The sequence below is a fragment of the Pantherophis guttatus genome, chromosome 2, assembly GCF_059756535.1.
Source record: "Pantherophis guttatus breed Tessera chromosome 2, ASM5975653v1, whole genome shotgun sequence".
Taxonomy (NCBI): Eukaryota; Metazoa; Chordata; class Lepidosauria; order Squamata; family Colubridae; genus Pantherophis; species Pantherophis guttatus.
Window position 1 is genome coordinate 44,333,714 of NC_142064.1, and position 22,371 is coordinate 44,356,084.

At 35.3% G+C, this 22,371-nt stretch overlaps 1 protein-coding gene across 1 annotated transcript in view; it reads right to left on the reverse strand.

Moving 5' to 3' along the window:
- PCSK1 (proprotein convertase subtilisin/kexin type 1) overlaps nucleotides 1-22,371 on the reverse strand; it is a 38,641-nt gene that overhangs the window by 14,703 nt on the left and 1,567 nt on the right. The window contains exons 2-7 of the mRNA XM_034440713.3: nucleotides 16,097-16,201; nucleotides 9,702-9,812; nucleotides 8,560-8,706; nucleotides 7,725-7,801; nucleotides 5,256-5,344; nucleotides 3,465-3,637 (exon numbers count right to left, since the gene is read on the reverse strand). Of these exons, the coding sequence (XP_034296604.1) occupies nucleotides 3,465-3,637; nucleotides 5,256-5,344; nucleotides 7,725-7,801; nucleotides 8,560-8,706; nucleotides 9,702-9,812; nucleotides 16,097-16,201 (702 nt within the window). The remainder of the gene's footprint in view (nucleotides 1-3,464; nucleotides 3,638-5,255; nucleotides 5,345-7,724; nucleotides 7,802-8,559; nucleotides 8,707-9,701; nucleotides 9,813-16,096; nucleotides 16,202-22,371) is intronic.

The following is a 22,371-nucleotide window of genomic DNA, read 5'->3' on the forward strand; positions in this document are numbered from 1 at the left end:
AGTGGACAATCCACTTAAATATGAGCCAGAAGTGTGCTACAGCTGCTAAAAAAGCCAATGCAGTCCTAGGCTTCATTAACAGAGGGACAAAATAAAGGTCATGTAAAGTATTAGTACCACTTTATAATGCCTTGGTAAGACCACACTTAGAATATTGCATCACCACAGTGTAAAAGACACTTTAGAAAAATGATTAGGGGACTGAAAGCTAAAACATATGAAGAGCAACAAAGATTATTAGGGGACTGAAGGCTAAAACCTGAAGAACGATTGCAGGAATTGGATATGTCTACTCTAGTGAAAAGAAGAACTAAGGGTGACATAATAATAATGTTCCTATATCTAAGGGGCTACCACAAAGAAGAGGGGGTCAACCTATTCTCCAAAGCACCTGAAGGCAGGACAAGAAGCAATAGATGGAAACTAATGAAGGAGAGAACCAACCTAGAACCTAGAAAGGAGAAATTTCCTGACATTTAGAACAATTAATCAGTAGAACAACTTGCCTTCAGAAGTTTTTGGTGCTTCAGCACTGAAGGTTTTAAAGAAGAGATTGGACAACCATTTGTCTAATATGATAATAGGTTTCCTGCATGAGTAGAGGGTTAGACTAGAAGACCTCCAAGGTCCCTTCCAACTGTGTTATTCTGTTAACATCAGAAATTAATTGTTCCTGCTCATCACTAGCTGCCTTTCTGAATGATGAGTTATAAACAAAATCACATATACATACACCACACGAGAATATGCAAAAAGAAAAGGCCATCTAAAAATAAAAAAATACTGTGAAGCTGGAGCTAGGAGACTATTAACATTTCGTTAGGAAATTTCTACTTTAAAAAAAAGATAAATGAAAGTATATTCACTATAAGAGTGTCTCATTTATTAAAATGCTTGGGTGAATTTTTAAAGAGATAGTTCATAGACTATAACAAGTATAGCAGTGGTAATAAAAGAACCCTTTTCTTGAATTGTTCATGTAGAAAATGTTAATAATTCTCATTAGGAAAATATGACTCCTTATTTGCTTTACTTTGCACAATGTATAATTTCTGTCAAATGTAGCTATGCTGGGAGAAAAGCAAGGATGAAGAATTGTACTCTTTATAGTCTGTGTATCCCTCTCTTGACTTCATAGGGAAAATTCAAAATCCAGAAATGAATCAGGACAGCTGTGTCTGTAGTGATGGAGCAAGAGGCTCAAAATGATGAAGAACCCATTGTGTTGTCACAGTGCAAGACCTTCTATTTCATATGTGTGTCATGATGTTACCAGGGAGTATAAAAAGGGTAGAGTTTATGGCATGCTGGTGTGTCATTTTGATGTCCCATGGTATTCCTCATGTATATACAGTAAAGGATTTAAAGCGTCTGTGTACTGAATGAATCTTCAAAAATTACGGATGAACAGGCTGAGAAAAAGAGAAAGTAGGAGAATGATTTTCTCCAAAGACTAAAAAGGAAATAATAAAGAGAGCAGGGAAAACAGCGAAGGAGAGAAAGAAGAGAATGACAGCAAAAGAGAAATAAAAGGCAGTAGAAAGAAAAAAGGGTGATGCAAGAAGATAGGCTAAATTTGCATAGCTTAGGTTGGGTAAGAAAAAAACTGATTGGTGGGTGGATTGGCCTTCCCGAATACCCCCAATCAGCTGTTCCCAGAGGTGAACTTTAGCAACAGGTAAGCTCTGCGTCTTGCTTTTTCAGCCTCTGAAACCTTCGTTTGAGATCCTTTTTTTCTAGCCTCTGAAACCTCCATTTGAGAGGTTTTTTTTCCAGCCACTGAAACCTCTGAGAGGCTGGGCAGGGCTACATTCGGTGTATAAGATGCACGCAAATGTTTACCTTCTTTTAGGGGTGCATCTTATACTCCAAAAAATATGGTATCTACTCGCATTTGTATGTTTTCAAACAGCTAAGTGGGCAGGAGCTGGGGCAAGTAATGGGAGCTCACCCCATAATGCAATTCTTGGGTCTTGAATCCCGACTGTCAGCTTTCCGGCTGACAAGATAAGGATCTTTAACTGCTTTAACTGCTAAGCCACCGCTCCCTCATTTTAATGCTTAAATAAAATAAAAACATAGGGTTAATTTGATGGCCATGATAGTTTGGTTCATGCAGCTTGCTAAACTGTATCAGGATTCCCTGTAATAGCAAAACTGAACCACAACCACACCAAATTATAATAGCATGGTATAGCAGATTATCTGAACCCACATGGCCTTTATCCAATAATTTTGTGTTACAAAAATGCACAATTAGACAATCCTCAGTTTGGACTGGGTACTTCCCCTCTTGAAAAACATTGATTTTAAAGTAAAGTCCACACTCTACCTCAAACGACTCTATATCTTGCCTGTCTCATTTCTCAAGCTAACGCCGCCCCCAAAATAAATAAAATACTATTTTGGAGAAGCAGCAAGTGGCCAGTGACTTCTTCACGGAAGCATTATTATGGTGGCAGTTGGCAAGTGCTATTTGTTCTTTGCACTAAAATTATTTTTTTAATCTTAATTTAAGTTTTTTTTTTAAGTGGGATTGTATTGCAGGGGATTGACAAAAACAAAAAACTGTTGCATTCCCCAGTATTGACCTTAAACTTGATAAACTCATTTTATTTCCAGGTCAATCATCTCTGGACTTCATTCTCAGTGGAGAAAAACTCTTTTCTCCTTCCAAAATAAAATTCCAAGTTAGTGATACAATTGTCAGAATTCAGTTGTCCCCAATTTGGTTTTCTTCCATTGTTGTACTAACAACTCTCAAGGATGAGAAGGTTAGAAATAATATGTCCCAGTTTTGTGCAAGTTGTTTTAATAATTAGATAATTATTAAAAACAATTAACTGTTGATTGTTTTATACCTTCACTTGCACTGAAATTGAACTTGAGCTGAGTCAAGTGTTGGATGTATCTGTCAGCAAATCCACTTCCTATCAGATTATCAACCCCAAACATTGCTCTGTCTAAACGGTGAAAGGACAGTTAATGAAAGAATATCTTGAAAAATTGGGTAAGCCAAATTGCAGAAAAAAACAAGGCAGATACAAGAGACTTAGTAAGTGGGTTTAAATGTTGTCTTAGTTTTTAGAATTAAAAAGCATTAAAAAATTGCTCATGAACCTACATCCTTAACTGGATCTAAACTACCAACAAGAAGGCTATTTTTCTCAAGTATTCACATCGTCTTAATTATAACTAATTGAGCTATGCACTCTGTTATAAAATAATGCACCACATTTTGATGCTGTACTAGATAATAATGTAATATTCAGGAAGTAGGCAATTTCTATTAATATTTTATAGGAGCTCTTTGTATAAAATCTCATTAATATTCAAAGGAAAACAAGTAGAAAAAAGTCAGCAAAGAAAAAAAGAAAAACAAGGTGTGAGAGAGTGATGATAGAAAACAACCCATTTTCTGGCACGTACTAACTGCTTTTTTGCTCTGTGTTAAGAAGTCTTACCTTTTTAATTCCATATTCAAAAGCCTTTTGGGCTAGTCTGCCAGGTCCCTCAACAGTTTTTCCATCGTCATTTGGACCCCAACTGGCACTGTAAATATCCACATGATCAGGATTGAACCCAATTGAACTAGCTTCAATGGCATCTGTGACTATACCATCCAGCATTCTGATCCCTTTTATGAGAGAGAGAGAGAGAGAGAGAGGGAGGGAGGGAGGGAGGGAGAGAGAGAGAGAGAGAGAGAGAGAGAGAGAGAGAGAGAGAGAGAGAGAGAGAGAGAATCCTAATCAGCCATTATTTTGTGTTCTCTTTGAATGGCCAGTACAAAACAGTGCTTGTGACCATGTCAAAATGGAAACTTTTCTAAACAGCAAGGACCTAAGTACAGAGGACTGGACTGGATATAGGTCATTCAATATGTACAGTGGATATTAAAAGCCTACACATGCCTTTTAAAATGCCAGGTTTTTGAGATGTAAAAAAATTTAGAAGAGATCTACAGGCTTTTTGCATCCACCGTAGCAGATTCTTTTTGACTCTGGTTTGAGATCCAGTTGTTTCAAAAAAGCTGAATTAGGAAAACAAAATCAGATTTGAAAATATGCTATTTGATAACTTTATACCAGCAAAGAAACAGGACGGATGGTAGCAGGTAGTAGAGGAAAAGTCAGTGTGGCACCCAGCATATTTTTCTATAGTATCCTATGGTTGGTTTCCATTTTCTGGTCATTCTTACAAAGATCAGGTGCCTCCCCTCATCTCCACCCCACAAGGCTAAACTACATCCCTGCTTCTGTTAATACCAAAAGGTCTATGTACAACTTTAATATGAAATATATTAATATGAAAGACCTTATCTTTGCCAAAAGACTATTTAATGATGGAACTGTTTGAAAATTTGACTGATGAGAAAACGGTCTTCACTTTAGAGCAGCGGATTTTGGCAAAGTTAAGACATGTGGACTTCAACTCCCAGCATGCTAGCTGAGAAATTCTGCATATTGGTCCATACATAAGATTTTTAAGATTGAGAAACACTGCTTTAGAGGTTTTATTTTTTTGTGATGAGGTACAGTATATATAACATATATTTATTTGAAAAGCAAAATAAAAACAGTACGATGAGGGGATTACTTATAGAGCTTTTAAAAATTTACACTAGCATAAATTAACTAATGGATACATACATACAAGCATACATAAATACTCTTGTTGAGTTAGTTATTTTGTTGACTTTCCTCTAATTTCTTAAGAAACTCTCTTCCTCTCCAAACTAATAGTATATTAGTAACTCCCATTTAGAATTTAGAAAACTAGAAGCTTTTTTTTTTTATCAGAGTTAAAGGAAAACTAAATCTATGTCTTGAAAGTTGTTAGATTTGAATGTGATAATAGCAGTTTGAATGCATAGTTGAGGCCATGACATGTTTACGTCAACATGACAAAAATATTAAATAACTGAATTTCAGCCCATATTTGTAGGCCACATGAATAAGTATATAGTAGCAATCTAATCAGCCACTGATGCTCAGGGATTATGGTACTTAATGAAAGTATTATTTTCAATGTTCTGTTGAAATTCATTAGACTGCAGCAATGAATAACCCCTTCAATCTTTTGTATGATCAGAATGCATAATAGAAACAGAAAGCGTACCATCATCTCTTCTGTCCCTGCTATTCAATTTAATATTCCTTTGTTCAGTACCTCTCCAGTAGCATTTCAAACAGATTTCTGGGTACTCCAGCAAAGAAACAGACTGCTAAAATAGAATTACTGTTAATATTTCTTACCTCCAACTTTGGAATTGTATGCTACTCCAACTCCACATTTTAGATTGTTTGCTTGCATGGCAATCTCTCCTGCACATCGTGTACCATGTCTGCAACAAAATCAGCTTTAGATGGGTCATCTTCAAATCTTATTATGTAATTATTATTCATTTGAATATATGAAATTCGGATGGAGCCAAAAGCAACTAGATTACATAGCCCTGTTTGCACATCATGATTAACAAAGTCATAGGAGAAGATTAGAGGGTTACATGAATACCACAATGTAGTTTATTAAGTTAATATGCCCATCTCTACTTAATTAACCTTCCTGAGAAATATGTATCCTTATATGTGGGAGGGATTACTTTTATCACAAAATAGATATGAGTTTGTTTGAGTCTAAACTAGGCACCGTTTCCACTACTCAACCTTGTAATTTTATTGAAGAATTAACCAGTTTTGAAACAAACAAAATTCTGGAGTGATTCCAAAACAATGAGATTTCTCTAGGAAAACTTTCTCTGTTTTCTTTTTACTCACCTGCTACAACTGCAATGTTGGTGGTTAAAAAAAGGACAAAGAAGGTTGGTGAGATGAGGCTACCCTGATTCTGTCTGTTCTGTATCACTGTGAATTTTTTTTTTTGATTTTTTCCCCCTAAACATTATCACTAATACCAATGATACCCTCTGACTGAGAGGTTGCACTGACTGAAAAATCAGCATTTGTCAGAGTTCAGTTTGTTGCATTGACTGAAAAAATGGTCAATGCACAACCAACCCAGTCATCTTGGATCTATTGTCTACTGTTCTACTACTACACAAAGTTGGCAAGTTGGGGATAAGCAAGTAATCTACCCTCATTAAAATATGAATGAAATATGAAATAATCATGAGTGGTTATAGAACACAGAACAACATTAGTCAAGCTGATATCATTCTGATGTGTTGGATCTATAAGAATTCTTCAGTGAGCATGCCTATTGTTTTCCCAACACATTTTGATGATTTCATGAATTAATTTCAAGAATAAATGCAATGTTCAAGAGACCAAGGAAAATTTATAGCCTTAATGAATATCAGATATCAAGTTATCTATTAAGGGGATGATTAGATTTAAGTCTGTCCTTTTAATTTTCAGAGACTAAACAGTACAATATTTTCTATTCCACCATCCAGAAACTCTTCACCTTCACTGCATCAAATGATAGTCCGCTTGTGAAAAGCTGCCTTATTTAATAGCACAGTTTGGTATGCACTGAAGCTGTTGAATGCTGCTAGTTTGAATTCCATTTACATATATCAGAAAGAGTAGTTGTTATGCAGAGATGGCAGATTTGAGATAATTTAAATCAGTGGATAATGGTTAATTATTGCCAATAACTGCTCCAGCTAAGCAGAGTGATACATTTTATCAAACCTGGAAATATTCATCTTCTGAAAATCTTTCACTGTCACAATATTTTTTTCTGTTACCATAGAATCTCCATAAGGAATTCAATATTATTTGCCTTAAATAGATGTTGGTGAACCATAATGCATCATAACAAAAATGACATCCTCTCCTAATTGTCTTGGGAAGTATTACATATTTATGATATTCACTTAAAGTGAACCGGGTGGCCTGATCCTCTGCTTCTCAAACCAACACAGACCATAACTAAATCCTCATTCTATTCAGGTTGCTTACTCCCAGCTAAATCTGTATTTGTCTCACAAATTTTATTTCAGGAGTGTCCATGATAGTGATCAAAAAAGACAGTAAAACAAATTGATCACACAATTGAAGCCTATCCATTTTTACCATATGCAATTAATTTAGGGAGTTGTTGGGATTGTGTTATCAGTTGGAAATGGGAATGTGTGTGTGTGTACAGTTGATTTATCATATTGTTTCATTTAAATCATACCAACTTTTGAAAAAAAACCTGACTGGTTCAAATTAGTCATCTGTATAATGAAGTGCCATGCACTTTAATAATAGAATCTCAAAATGTAGGCTTGACTGCATAAATGACATTTGAAAATTAATTTGGTATTCATGAAACTACCTATTCAACATTAGGACTACTAGCAGTAATGGATATTTTCACAAATCACATCTATATCAAGACAAAACTAGATAAAGCAAGAGAACTTGTCCCACTGTAGTGAGAATATGGAAAATTAATATAGATACTGTACCTATCTCCCTTCATCTAACAAACAGAAATATGTTAGAGTGCAATCCTGAGCAAGGGGAAATCATAAAAAGAAAGAAAGAATTCATGTCCCATCAGTATATAAATACGATGTTTCTAGGCTTTGCAGCTAAGGATGACAGTAACAACTTTGTGGTCTTTAATTAGTTTTGTCTGCTACGGTTCTTCAAATTTAGTGCAGGCAGATAATATAAAGTGATAGTGAATATCATTGAAAATCACCCAGTAATTCCAGAAACAACTAGCAATATATATGAAAGAGCATATTAAAGTAGGTAGTTACTCACTTATTTTCATTTGTAGGATCATATCTGGGAAATGGATCGTGATCATTGTCATTGAAATCATAACTTGCGTCAGGATCCTAAATGTTAATCAAGAATATAACTGTAACAACTATAAACCAATAGGTGAAGCAACAGAGATAGGAATATAAGAAGAATCATAGCAATCCAGAATGGAAACTTATCTAGTCCTTCTTTTTGTTTCTTCAGTGGTCAACACAATGTCTCTCTGGGATGCCAACAATTGCACATAACACCCTTGTTTCCCCATTAATTGGTATCAATAGCACAGGGGTGAAATTCAGCAGCTTCTGACAGGTTCTGGAGAACCGGTAACGGAAATTTTGAGTAGTTTGGAGAACCAGCAAATACCACCTCTGGCTGGCCCCAAAGGGGGGTGGGAATGGAGATTTTGCAATAGCCTTTCCCCAGGAGTGGGGAGGAAATGGGGATTTTGCAGTATCCTTCCTCTGTCACGCTCACCAAGCCATGCCCACCAAGCCACATCACGGCCACTAAGCCACGCCCACAGAACTGGTAGGGAATAATTTTGAATTTCATCCTTGCAATAGCAGTGTTCTCTCATTTTTTAAAGTCAATAATAGCTCATGTTTTATTGAGTTGTCATATTTGAATTTCTCTACCCAATCATCATACAGCATGTGATTTTTAACTCTTTTGAATTCTCCCCAGAATCTACAGATTAAGCTGACAAAGAATTCACTCGAAGGCACCCAATCATGTTTATTATTGAAAAGGAATATTTTTAAACTCCAAGAATCTAATCATGAAATTGGAAATGAAAAAATAATGATTACTACTGAAATATTAAACTCACATAGTTAAAGTAAATGTCTGTGTGATTCCACTCCAAGCCATCATCAAGCACTGTTATGACAACTCCTTTGCCTGTGATGCCCTTTTGCCAGACTGGAAGGACATGGAGATCCAATTTGCGCAAAGATCGGTTGATTCTTGTATCTTGCTAGGAGAAACAAAAGACAATTTATTTATGCATTGTGCAAATGTTATTAAGTTGTTTTGCCTATAATACATTGTAAACATTGATTAGTTTTCTTACATATGCTGCAACCAAGTCTCTTTGAATGAATGAATGAATGAATGAATGAATGAATGAATGAATGAATGCACACTTGCTCCTGCATAGCTTTTGTTTATTTAATATTACATCAAGAAAAGCTACTTTTAAATATTGCTTGCAGAGATACACTATTTTATTTTATTTATTAAATTTGCCACTGTTTATCTAGTTAGTATTGCTGAAAAAACAGCCTCTCCTTTACTGAAATTTTGTGTCAGTTCATATGAATTGCATGGCACATTGAAAAAATTATGGTTTATAAAATGTATTATATTATATTTGATTTGAGTTCAGTGTAAACATTTATACAATTGCATAGTAGTACTGTACACACTAGCTTTACCCAAATTCTTTTGTCTAGTATCAAAGATTATAAGAAATGAAATCTTAAATCAAGAGAGCACAAGATGGGAGAGATTTTATTACCAATTTCAATCTCTTAGAATCATCTTCTCTTATAATTATTATTTGTTAGTAAAAAAGGGCTGAGTCACATTGTGACTGATGGATTAAAAAATGACATCACTTCATCATGTCCTTCGTTTCTTTTCATTTGAGGTACTTATCATCCCCACTGAATTTTATAAAGCTTGTGCTCTTTTTCACAAGTGCTAATCATCTCAAACATTAATATATTATATTTGGGCAAATTCAGTAAGAGAATTTGTCCACTAGAGAATAGTTTTGTGACCGTACAGTTTTCATCTCAAAATCATAAAACATGCTGCAGATGATTGTATATATCATAGTTTATAACCTAAAAGCCAACTTCTATTATCATACTTTGAATGCTTTCCCAAATGGTTTAGTACACTAATGAAGCAATAGTAAAAGATTCTTCAGACATATATGTTCTACATGTAGATTCAAATTCTTACCAGGTACCATTGTTGGCTCCACATTGGGTCATTGAATAGATTTTCTGCTGAGTCTCCAAATTCAAAACGCTTAATTCGCTTTTTTTCATACTGTTGTTCTGCCCAAGTCACCTAAAATAGCATCAGATAGATAAAGAAATAGATAAGAAAATACTGGACGTCCTTGTGTCTATAAATGCACACTGAAGTCTTGTTTATTCCATGTATAACCCACAGGTTTTCTAAGGAACTCAGAGCACCATTTCTAGAATGACGGTCTTTCCTTAAAACAGCAGATGCTGATTTTATTATTGTTACTACTAAGAACAGCTTAAGATTGTCTGATCTCTTAGCTATGGACAAGATGAAGATAGTATCATGGAAGAATGGCAGAATAAAGATGCAGATAGATGCTCTTTCTAATCACCATAAGGAGCAAGGCCATTGATATTACAAAATGGGTGAGTCTAAATTTTAAGACCCTTTTGGAGAGTCTTAAAATTTGGGGTGTTTAAGGGACAAAATAGCCAATTCTTAGAATCCCTACCTCCCTCACTGGAAAAATATGACTCTCAAAATTTTATGCCCACTCATGTAATGCTGGAAGGATGTGGCTCATGAGCCATAGGTTGCACACCCCTATGCTATGGGATGGGTAAACAAGCCTTTGTCCTAATTTTTGTCTTCATGTGAATGTACCTGCATATTCATATATTGATGTGAATGATGGCTGAACATCTCATAGAGTACTGCTGGCCATACTTCTGTGTCAGAGTATGACACTAGTTCCATTCCATGGATCATCTTTCATCTTCACCCTAGAGTGAAAAATATTCACTCTACACCCAAGGGTGAAAGCCTATATTTGCCATACCATAAGTATTTATTGTGACCAAAAATATAAATCACTACAATACCCATATATGTCAAAAAGGGAAAATTGGAAGTAACAAACGATGCAATGTCAGCTCTGTGAGAGGTTTCTATTGAGCCTTTCTCAAAAGTATTTCTTTAAGTTCATGTACAGACATATGAAATCAAGTCTATGAACCTCTGGTCCATAGTAAATGAGTTCAAATACTACAGAATGTCAGAAATGCTCTGGAAATCTTCTAGAAACTCAGCTCAAAAGAAGCATGTTTCACATACTGTAGGTGTCCACTACTAGTTTCACTGATAAAAAAAATCTCAACACACATACAGTCACATTGCAACAAAAACAAAGTCTTTTTACTTATATCCTAGCATCATATGCAAGTACATAAGTCACAGGATTTGTAATGACTTGCACTCTCCTGCTCCCCTCCCCACCATAGATGCCTGTAATGTTTTCTTGACTATGTCAATGGCTTATTATTGCTTTCTTAAGCTAATGTATGTAATCAAAATATACATCTGAACTAGACTGTGTTATTTCTCTGTGTCATATAATATATGTGGGTATATGCATATTTATTTATTTATTTATATATTTGTCATGTTTATGTAGTGTATATTGGCGGTGGTGACCCTTTGAGACCTGTATGCAACGAAATTTCGTTTTAATGTATGCCGATTAGTGTACATTTAAAGTGACAATGAAGTTATTCTAAATCTAAGTCTTCTAAGTCTAAGTCTGTCTTGCGCACATGTCTGATAAAACAGTTAAGACATTTCCCTCTTTTTGTAGTAGTTTGTACTTGTTAGCAGTGTTAAATACCTACGGTATGTTTTTATAAGACTTTTTGCATAAGACAGGCTGGTATTTCATCTGTTTCCATTTGAGTGACAAATGCTAATTCCTCTTTTTGTTGTTACTTTGTGAGATCTTCTCCACTCATGTCCTAAGAGCACGTGTGGCCTTATTCAGGATGTTCTATGAATTTAACTATGATGGATGATTTTGAGACCACAACATTAAGAAAAGAAGCTGCCTAGATAGCAGATTTTTGATATCGTGAAAAAACAACAAATAGTTAACGATTACTGCGTTTATTAAATAGTATTGGATGCTCTTTGCCAGGGATAGAAGGGTTGGTTGAGGAGATGTATTTCTCAAGTTTTTGTTTTTTAAATTGATTACCCCCTCAACCATAAATATTCTGTGTTCCATAATTTTGAGGCATCAATCTCCTTTATGCTCCTTCAATCTGGGGCAACAAAAATGTCTTACCCCTGAGTGTCTAACCAATTGCTGGGGTTTGCAGAACATATCTTCCTTACACTTAGGAGCGTGTCATGAAATTTGCCTAGGCAGTTGAACATTGGTTGTTTTTTCTCACTGTGAGCACCTGTTTGGCTTCTGCCCTATGAGTGAGGAAACAACTGCAGTTGTAAGACAGATACTAGAAGCAGAGTTGTTCTTTGCAGTTGACATGTTATCAGCATGACACTGTGACTGCATGGTGATTGCAAACAAGTCACATTTAGTAAATTCTTACTATAAGGTCATAACTAAAATAGAATAAGTACAGAAATGAGAAAGATACTACAGTCCAAAAGTGGAACATGTCTCTATACTATTTACTGACAGATTTTTAAAATTATACTGCTAATTTATTATCGGTCTTCCTTTATTATTTTGGGAAATCAAATTCCATTTTTATAATCCAGCCCTTGATCTTTAATTTTAAACGGATAATAAAAGCCTGACAAGAAGACAGTATCTTTGATCCAACAATGATGATCCATAATCCAAGAATAAAAATGAATGATACTGTCTTATTTTTAATCTGCCTTGTTTTTATTATAAAATATATGTATTATGTATGTACAATCCATGGGATTTCCCTTTGTCAAGAATTTTGTCATGGGAAGTATGCTTTTTGTAATAACATTGTTTGGAATACAAATTTGGTATGTTTACAACATGGACCAGAAATCTAATCTGGACTCTCTGCCTCTCTCCCATGGCTTTTGCTACCCAAGATTTTAACAGATTAAAAGAGTTGGAGGGACCTTATAGGTCATCTAGTCCAACCCCCTGCTCAGGCAGGAGACCGTACACCATTTCTGACAAATGGCAGTCCAATCTTTTCTTGAAAGTCTCAACTGATGAAGTTCCCACAACTTCTGAACTGTTCCATTGGTTGATTGTTCTTACTGTCAGAAAGTTCCTCCTCATTTCTAGGTTGAATCTCTCCTTGGTCAGTTTCCATCCATTATTCCTTGTCTTCCCTTCAGGTGCTTTGGAAAACAGCTTGATCCCCACCTCTCTGTGGCAGCCTCTCAAATATTGGAAGACAGCTATCATGTGTCCCCTGGTCCTTCTCTTCACTAGACTAGCCATGCCCAGTTCCTGCAACCGTTCTTCATATGTTTTAGTCTCCAGTCCCCTAATCATCCTGGTTGCTCTCCTCTGCACTTTTTCTAGAATCTCAGCATCTTTTTTATAATGTGGTGACCAAAACTGGATGCAGTACTCTAGGTGTGGTCTTACTAGGGCTTTCTGGATTGGTATTAGTACCTCACTTGATCTTGATTGTATCCCTGTTAATGCAATTTAGGATTACATTGGCTTTTTTAGCTGCCGCTGCACACTGCTAACTCATATTTAGCTGATTGTCCACTAAAACTCCAAGATCCCTCTCACAGTCACTGCTATTAAGTCTGGTTTCCCCCAGTTTATATGTGTGCTTTTGGTTTTTCTTACCTAAGAGTAAGACTTTACTTTTCTCTACATTGAATTTCATTTTGTTAGATAGGGCCCAGTGTTCAAGTCTATCAAGATGAAGGATAAGATAGTATCTCTTCAGTCCATGTGCAGAAAATGATCACATTGTTCATCAGATCATATTTCCTAAAGGCAGCAAGCTGGCTTAAGGATACAGTGCAGTTTTGACTATCCAGCAATATCCCCTAATTCCTAGCAATTACTTTTTCCTCACCTATCCTGCAGCTACTGACATGCAAAGCAACTGCTACCTCACTCTGTCTCTTTCTAGGATCAGTCTTAACACTTCTACCTAGGAAAGATTTTCTCATTCAGGTCTTTAGCCAGGGCCGGATTTAGATGAAAAGAGGCCCTAGGCTATTCCACTTATGAGGCCCTTTCACCTATAGTGAAAGTGTAATTTTAATTTTGCTAACAATTTGAATGTAGGACCGTCTTGATCTTGAGGCCCTAGGCTGAAGCCTAGTTAGCCTATAGAAAAATCCGGGCCTGCCTTTAGCTGTTGCTGCTGTGATGGTAGGAATCAAACCCCACTCACTCTTCCGCCTGAAATGTTGCTTAGGCAGCATTTCAAGTTTTAGCAAGGTCAAATAAGATATATACCTCAGCACAACTCTTGCCTGAAATTTGAAGCCTTAGTTTTAAATCCCAAGCAAGACAAAGATAAAAGATATATTTTTTTTTAAAAAATGAGATGAAGTAGAAAAGCACAGAGCCATATCTCTAATTGCATTAAAGAACAAGAATAATTGCATTAGCTAAACTATTTTCATGAGGACATAACATGGCTTCAAATGGGCTTGGCTTGGCACATGATTATTTTTCTAGAGTAGGACTATCATTCACGTGATGTTTCCAATTATGAATTAAATGCAGCAGAATCATCAAGAAATCTCAAGAACAGTGAGGAATTTAAACGCCAATGATGATCTAAGACATCTCGTGCAGTACAAAAATGCTTCACATGATTGAAAACGTGTTTTCTACAAAATAAATGATACAACTCATTAGGAACCCAGTGATTAGAGATACAGCAAAGAAAATTTAGGGGCAAGAATAAGACATAATGCATCTTAATGATTTCACTGACATACTTACAGTACATATCAATGGTGGCTTGACATTTTTAATTGGCACTCATTTTGTATAGTTTTTCAGCCCAGTCAAAGCAGAAATTACTGTGGCAAATTCTCAGATTCTAAAGCAATTATTTCCATAAGAGCGTGGCATTTAAGAATCAAGAGTCAAGCTTGACTTAAAGAAGGCTTTACACTTAGAAAAAACGGTGCTTGTTTGGTAACTCTTTGCTTTTGAATTTAGCACTGTGAAACTAATTTTCTAGATTTTGGACACCTTTTGAATGAATACAGATGGCAATATCCCATAGAGCAAGAAACCATAGTGGGCATTCAATAACATTGCCTTCTGACTCACTGTAATGCAAATACTCCCTACTCCAGATATGTGAAAAACCTGTAAACCAGGTTTTATGGCTTCTTTTTTGAAGGTATTCATTCTGAAACATGTATTTTCAATTGATGTTTTTCCAGTTAATTACTGAATATCATGTTATTGCACGTACTGTAGAAACAAATTTATTGTTAGATGAATAGGAATGCAACAATTAGGGCGTGTCAAATTTGTCAACTTTCAATTTCCAAACATTTGGGATGCTCAAAAGTTATGACATGCCTTGGGGATTGTAAAAATATTTTGGTTACTGTAATATAATTTAGATGTGCTTGGTAAGTAACTACATAAATGTTAAGCGTGGGTCAAGAATGAGACAGGACTCCCAGCTCGATAACAACTTGTTTATTTCAGGCTTGTTCAGTAACAGACCAAGACTGAGCCATTGGGAAGCTCCCTTTAAAGGGGAGCTGTCTGACAGCTCAGCTACTCAGATCCCTTAAATTTCCCTCCAAATCGCGGGAGCCAATCAATTTAAACTTCTGGTCCTCCCACTATTCGGATGGACTAGAGGGAAACCTTAGCTTCAGGTGTCCCTCCTCATTTCCATATTTAACAATAAATATCATAATTCTTAAACATTTTGTTTGTTTCGTTTGCAGGATGAAGCTATTAAGGAGACACTTTTTAAAATTCCTTTTTAATCTTTAATTGAACCCTTTTGAAGTTTGCTGGACTTATATCAATAGCAACTTTGAAAATAGGGGTCGTTGTTCATCTGTGAAACATTTGTGACATGTTTGCAAACTTCCTAATTCCTAAATTACAAGGATTTGAATAGTAAGCACAAGATATGCTTTTGATGTCAGTTTCCAGAGATATTCATGTAAAACAAGAGATCCAGAAGTAAATATGAGCAAATTTGTAAATGAAGAATGCCCTCTTTCTACATGATTGTGCCTTTTGGAATTTCATGTGGTTGCACTGCTCTTAAAGCCAACAATTACAATTCCTTCATTTTAAGGTGTCACTTTTCAAATATAATGTCCCAATGTGGTCTAGACTAAGATATGATCAGTCTCAGGGTCAAAACAGGAAACTATATACACATATTTTAAGACCTTTGGATAAAAAATATGAAATCTATATATAATAATTATCAGAAATCCTTCAATTATTGAAGGATTATATCACATCATTTCCACAGAATTGGTGACAATAGCAAACTGGCAGGCAATCTCACATATAGTTATTTGGAGGTGAAAGTTTCTATATTGAGAAAGATTTACTCACTTAGAATTGGCTTTAGAATTACCATCTAAGAAAGACTATAAAGCATACATGTACTACTTACACGATCATCATCTGTCAGTTGTCTAGTGATATGAGAAGCACTTCGTCGAGATCTTCTAGGGTGGTTCTTATGTCTAAGTAGATAATGATTTTCCAATAACCCAATCTGTAAAGTACAAAACAATTTTAAGTTTTTTTTCCCATAATGCACAACAACATAAAGCAAGAAACAGCAAGAAACAATCAAAACTGCCCAGAAATTCTTTTACTTTAAGAGCTGAAGCCATGGAGCAATACATAATTGCCTAATAAAATGTCTTTTAAAAACAAAGGGTCAGGAAGCAGAATTATGTTCTCCTAGTACTTTTAAATCCTGCATATGTTTACATAAAATTGAAAGTGCATTGCTTTTATTTAATGGTAACATGGACCAAAGTGGAACATGTGATTAAATTTATTTTAAGAAAAAATAGAAACAAGTAGGACATGTTCATCTAGAGGAGCTTAATGCTGTCCTCAGAATGACAAAAGTAGCATCAGCTCCTTCCCTCTTTCATTAATTGCTCCCTCCTCTTTTCCCCCCTTCTCCATTCCACCAAAGTAGTTTCTAGCTACATTATATATGGAGCTAGTAACCTCTGTGGTTTATAGCACAGCATTCCTCTGACTTTGTCTTCCTCCTGAAAAAGTTTGAGTATAGGTTACTACAGTAGTGGCCAAAATTGTGGAAACCTTTTGGGAAAAGTGTCATATCGTCACCGCTACCGGCTTGGCAGAACCGGGCGGAACCGGGAGGAACCCACCACTGGGCCTTACAAAGTTTTCCCATGGAGTGAACCAAGTCTTTTAGTTCTGTAGCTGTTATAATGTAAAACCAAGATTGAAAGATTGCTTCTATTAACTGGGTTTTATTGCTGGGTCACTTCTGACTAACAAGCTTCTTTAGTCGGCTCCATAGATTTTCAATTGGGTTAAGGTCTGGGCTATTCCCACACCATTCCAGCAGTGGAATATGATTATCTTGAAACTCAAAAAAAAAAAAAAAGTGGTGTTATTAGCCATCAAACTTCAAAAATACACTTTTCCCAAAAGGTTTCCACAATTTTGGCCACTACTATAAGTACATTTTCTCACTCCAAATTTCACAGAACAACCTTAATTATGTTCACTCAGGAATAAATCCCACTGACTTCAATAGAACTGATTTAGTTCCATTTCCCTCATGATATGTCTACGTACACACATTACAAAAGTGGAGTGAAATTGTTGCTACTACCTATTAATGTTAGTACTTTCTTAAAATGTCAATTATTACTATTTGTAGGATTCTATCTGAAAATTTTGTTTAATTTTGTTTAATTTTTATCTTATCATAAATTCTTTCCACTAGTGAAAGTATTTTATTCTTAGATCTTTTTATTATTGTCATATATAGAATATAGAATTACAAAGACAAAGAATTCATACATGGTCTTCAATCCAATTTGCTGATAAGAACAGGAAATCAAATTATAACAATCCCAACAGATTGTTTGCTGGTCTCTATTTGAACATGTCCAACAAAGGAGAGCTAATCATCTCTTTTTATTAGTAGGAATTGGAATGGGCTTGTACATGTAATATGCTTTCTGCAAATTTAGGTCCATTATTCTAGATCTTATACCCAGGGACAATAGAAAACACGTTTAACTCTCTTTTGTGCGTTATTTGTTCAGATACAATCATATTCCACCCTCTTAGCCTATTCTTTTCTCTTAGCACATTCATTTCTCTCAGTTTAACTTCCTAGGACTTACTTTTCTTATTCCATTATTATTCTCACTACACTTCTCTGAACTTCCTCCAGTTTCTCTAAATCTTTCTTAAAGATCTGACTAAAGATGTCAAAATGATTTCCCATGAGTTGGAAATCATGTTTTTATTAACACAATCTAAAACCATATGCCCCCCCCTTTTTTTCTTTTGCACCCGTATCATACTATCAATTTGAATATAGTATTCACTTGTTAATTTACTGTAGAACATAATGGAAATTCAGAGTTGGTGTTTAGAATCTGGCAGTGTCTGGATGGCATGAAACAAGCTCAATCCAAGCAAGATAGAATGACTTAATTTAGAAGTCTGGTAATTTGGGGACAGTATCAAATTTAACTGTGAAAGGAGTTGGCCCCATATAGATTCTTGACCATGGCCAAGAAGGCCTTTGCCCAACTGTACAGAAGGCCCTGAAGAGGTTTATTCATGCGCTTGTCATCTGTCATTTGGATCAATCTAATATACTTTGCTTGGAACTGCTCATAAAGCACACACATAAACTTCAACTAGATCAACAAGTGCTGGTCTTTCTGTTTATGGGAGAGCTTCCTTACTTCATTTTCTACTGTTGTAATTCAAATTACGATTATCACCTATACAACTAAGCACCTTGGTATCCATGAAATTGAGATAAATTCCATATGACTGCTGAAGCTCTCCATCTATCAGAGATGAAAAAGCATTCTCTGGGTGGATTCTGTTCTTCTGAAAAGTTCTCCTTTTCCACTCCTTGCCCTAAGTGAGCATTCACTTCCATTATTATGGCTTTCCCAAAGCCTGTTAAAACATGCCTATTTTAGAGACTGGTCAACTATGGCTCTTTGTGAAAGATGAATGATATGGTGTTTTAGAATGATGGGTTTTTGTACTGTAATTGAATGTATTCTTGCATTGGTATCATATTATTGTTCCTCTTTATCTTCTATCATCTATCTTTGTCTATGTCTACTTATGTACAGTATGTGCTATCATTTATATCTATCTATCATCTATCTATCTATCTATCTATCTATCTATCTATCTATCTATCTATCTATCTATCTATCCATCCATCCATCCATCCATCCATCCATCTATCCATCTATCATCTACTGTATCTATCCAACTTTGAGTTAGTCTAAATGGCTGGTGTCCACATGGGTAAGTTCATGATGTTTTCTGGACATTTTCAAGAAGTGCTTTGCCATTGTTGCCTTTTCCTTAGGGTTGAGACAGTAACTATCAAAAGTCAACATATCACATTTATGGCAGGACTAGAACTCACAGTCTCCTAGCTTTTAGCTCATTACCTTTAACCTCTGCATCAAAGCTTGATGTCAAAGTAATATTGAATAACAGAGAGTTGGAAGGCACTTGGAGGTCTTCTAATCCTATCCCCTACTCAAGCAGGAAACTCTATACCATTTCAAACAAATGGTTGTCCAATCTCTAATACTGAAATATATAAATATCAAAACAAGATTCTATTCAAACTTTTCTTCAAATCTACTATTACCAAGCTACAGGCTATCTCTGTGCATTTGATTTTGTTTCCTAAATTGCAGCCATAATTTTGCACTAAATTATGTTAAAGCTCATTGTGCCATTTTCATTTAATTTCTCTAAGCCTCCATTTCCCAATGTGTTAAGAGAGGGTTCTTCCACTTCATCTTCTACTTCTCCTCTGCACCTGTGACCTATCAACTGATCGGTTTAGTGCTGCTTCAAAAGAGTGATAGACTCATATTTAGAAATTTCCTGACTGCAGATTAAAGGTTCTGAACAGTTCTGCACCCCACCCTACCCCATCAAACTTTTAATAGCGGTTTTTCCTACCAGAGGGTAATGCTCAGTGCAATGGGAAACAAAACCAGGGAAATCCATCAATCTTACTTTTCTTAAATTTACTCATCAAAATTGCAAGAATACCACCACTTAACTTTACTCATCAAAATTGCAAGAAACCACTACACACTGCTCTAATTTCTGGGTGAGTGCAATTTACATTGGCATATTTTTCCACCATCTCCAGGACTTGAGGAGAGCACATTACTGTAATCTGTGCCCTTAGTTCTTGGTTGTGGATTTCTTGTATCCTGTAATAATCTCTTCTCCTCCTCCTTTTCCCAAATTAGTGATTTTAGGAAGCTTTATTCTTCGTGATATTAATAGAATTAATATATGAAATCTGAATATAATGTGTTTAGTTCTTCTCATTCTCATTCCTCTATTGCTATAATTAAATGGTCGGCTACTGATATTTCTCCTTATATGTTTTTCCATGAAATATCTTTGCATTAATTCTTCAAGTCTTAAATAAATAGAATGGCAAATAATGGTTGCTTGTTCTGAAATCTTACTTTCACTATACAGTGATCAAGTCCTTAATGTTTCCACAAGAAATTTATTTGTGGAATGTTGATCTCAATTTTGCTATTACTTAAAAACATTTCGATAAAGGAGTCTGGTTTTTTTTCTTTTCCTCTGTGTAAAAATCCCTTTATACACTGATGATGTTACCTTGTTTGGTAATGAAATGTCTGCCAGAAAACAGCCAAACTCAGAGAGCACCGAGGACTTCACAGTTCAGCCCTGAGCTTCAATTATTCTTTTCTCTCAGTTGTTTCTTTATTCAGTGCTTTTATACAAGAAATTTTAAAACGCATATTAGTGATTGAGTGATTTTACTTTCAGTTAAATAGCAATCTGATTAGTCTTCATTCTGTTCAATATCAATTGTTTTATTGGAATTTTAATTGGGATAGGAAATGTGAGCTTCTGGAGATGCAGAAGTTGGTTGAGTCAGATATCATTGAAAGCAGAATGGCTCTACTAAGAAAAAAATGCTTCTGTTTTGGTGGTAGTAGTATATGTATGTGCTCCATGCTATAGCTATAAGTAATTCATCAACTGCATAAAGCTGATGAGAATTAGTAGTAAATATCATGCACTTGCCCTGATAGCTCAGAGAAATATTCATAATTATTGGTTTTATTTCCCAATTAGTTTCTTCTCAATTTAGCGTTATATTTAGGTATGCTTTAGCTCCATAATGATATGTGCCCTACCTCTTTAAGTTCCATAAAACTGTATTTCATTTTTTTAAAATCAAACAAAATATTGAACAATAACAACAAATCATAAAAAGACTATTAAAGAAATAAACACACTGGTAACGATCATAATGGGATCATGGATCCCATGCAGGACTATAGGTAAAGGTAGTTTGTCATAAGCTCAGTGATAAATTAGATTTATGTTATATAGCATATAACATAATGGATATTTGCATGGGAGAGGAATTAGATAACTAGATAATTGATATGGCTAAAATTGTATCAGAAATTTTCTCAATAGAAAATAAACGGATTTCATAGACATATATTTTATTTTTTCAAATCATATTCTCTTCTAATTTGTTTATGCTGGAATAAATGTACAAGTACTTGCAGATTTGTGGCATTACACAAATTAAAGTGCACAATTAGAGAAAAGTTTACAAAATGAGCAATGCATACTTTATCCTCCTGTTTTCAAGAGAGAAAGGGGGAGAGGGGGAGAATGTGTGTTTGACTGCATAATATGTACTGTGTTTCCCCAAAAATAAGACCCTGTCTTATATTTTTTTGAACCCTCAAATAAGTGCTTGGCCTTATTGCCATGCGCTCAAAAGCCTGATTGGGCTTATTATCAGGGATGTCTTATTTTGGGAGAAACAGGGTATTATAATGTATACAATGAACCAATTTTCAGAGGTGAGGTCAGAATTCTAAATTTTAAATGAAATTTTATTGTGACAAGTGCTGATTACAGGTTCAAACTCAGTATTCTCTATTAAATAGGAGAATTGTTGAGCTTATGAGTTAATTTTCTATAGAAGAAAACTGATGAGGGGAGTATAGCTACAATGGTTTACCAATAAATAGATTCTTATGGAAGATTGCATAGTGGAATTAATTGCAATTGACTAATTGCAATCTTTTTGTAGCAATTTATTATGCTGCATTATTTGAAAGATTAGCTTTAATATGAGTGATTCCTTAGGGGTATAGACTGATAGGCTGACATATACTGGGGGATGTGGAATATCCATGGTTCTCTATGTATTGCTGAATTACAGTTTCCAGCACTGGGCATGTTGGCTTGATCATCCAGCAGCTGTAGAAACTAAGGTTCTCCATCTCTGGTATATAGATGAACATAGTCAGTAAATCTATAATATCTTTCACCTGAATGTTTTGTCTTTGTCTTTTCTTCTGTTTGTCTGACTTGTTGCCAATGCAATTTTGACAGCATCCTGTGCTATATAGCACAGTGAGCTGGCTCATCTCAGGCAGCAGTGAATCAGATCTTGCATACTTTTATTTGCCAAATAGCCATTTATAAACTAGTGAGGAGTCATTCACCATATACTTAACACACACACTCCCTCCCTCCCTCTCTCTCACACACTCACATGTTATGCATGTTACACACCATAAAGCTTGGTTAAACAAGCAAATCAAGATGATAAAAGAGGAAACAGATGTTAGAGAGAGCTTA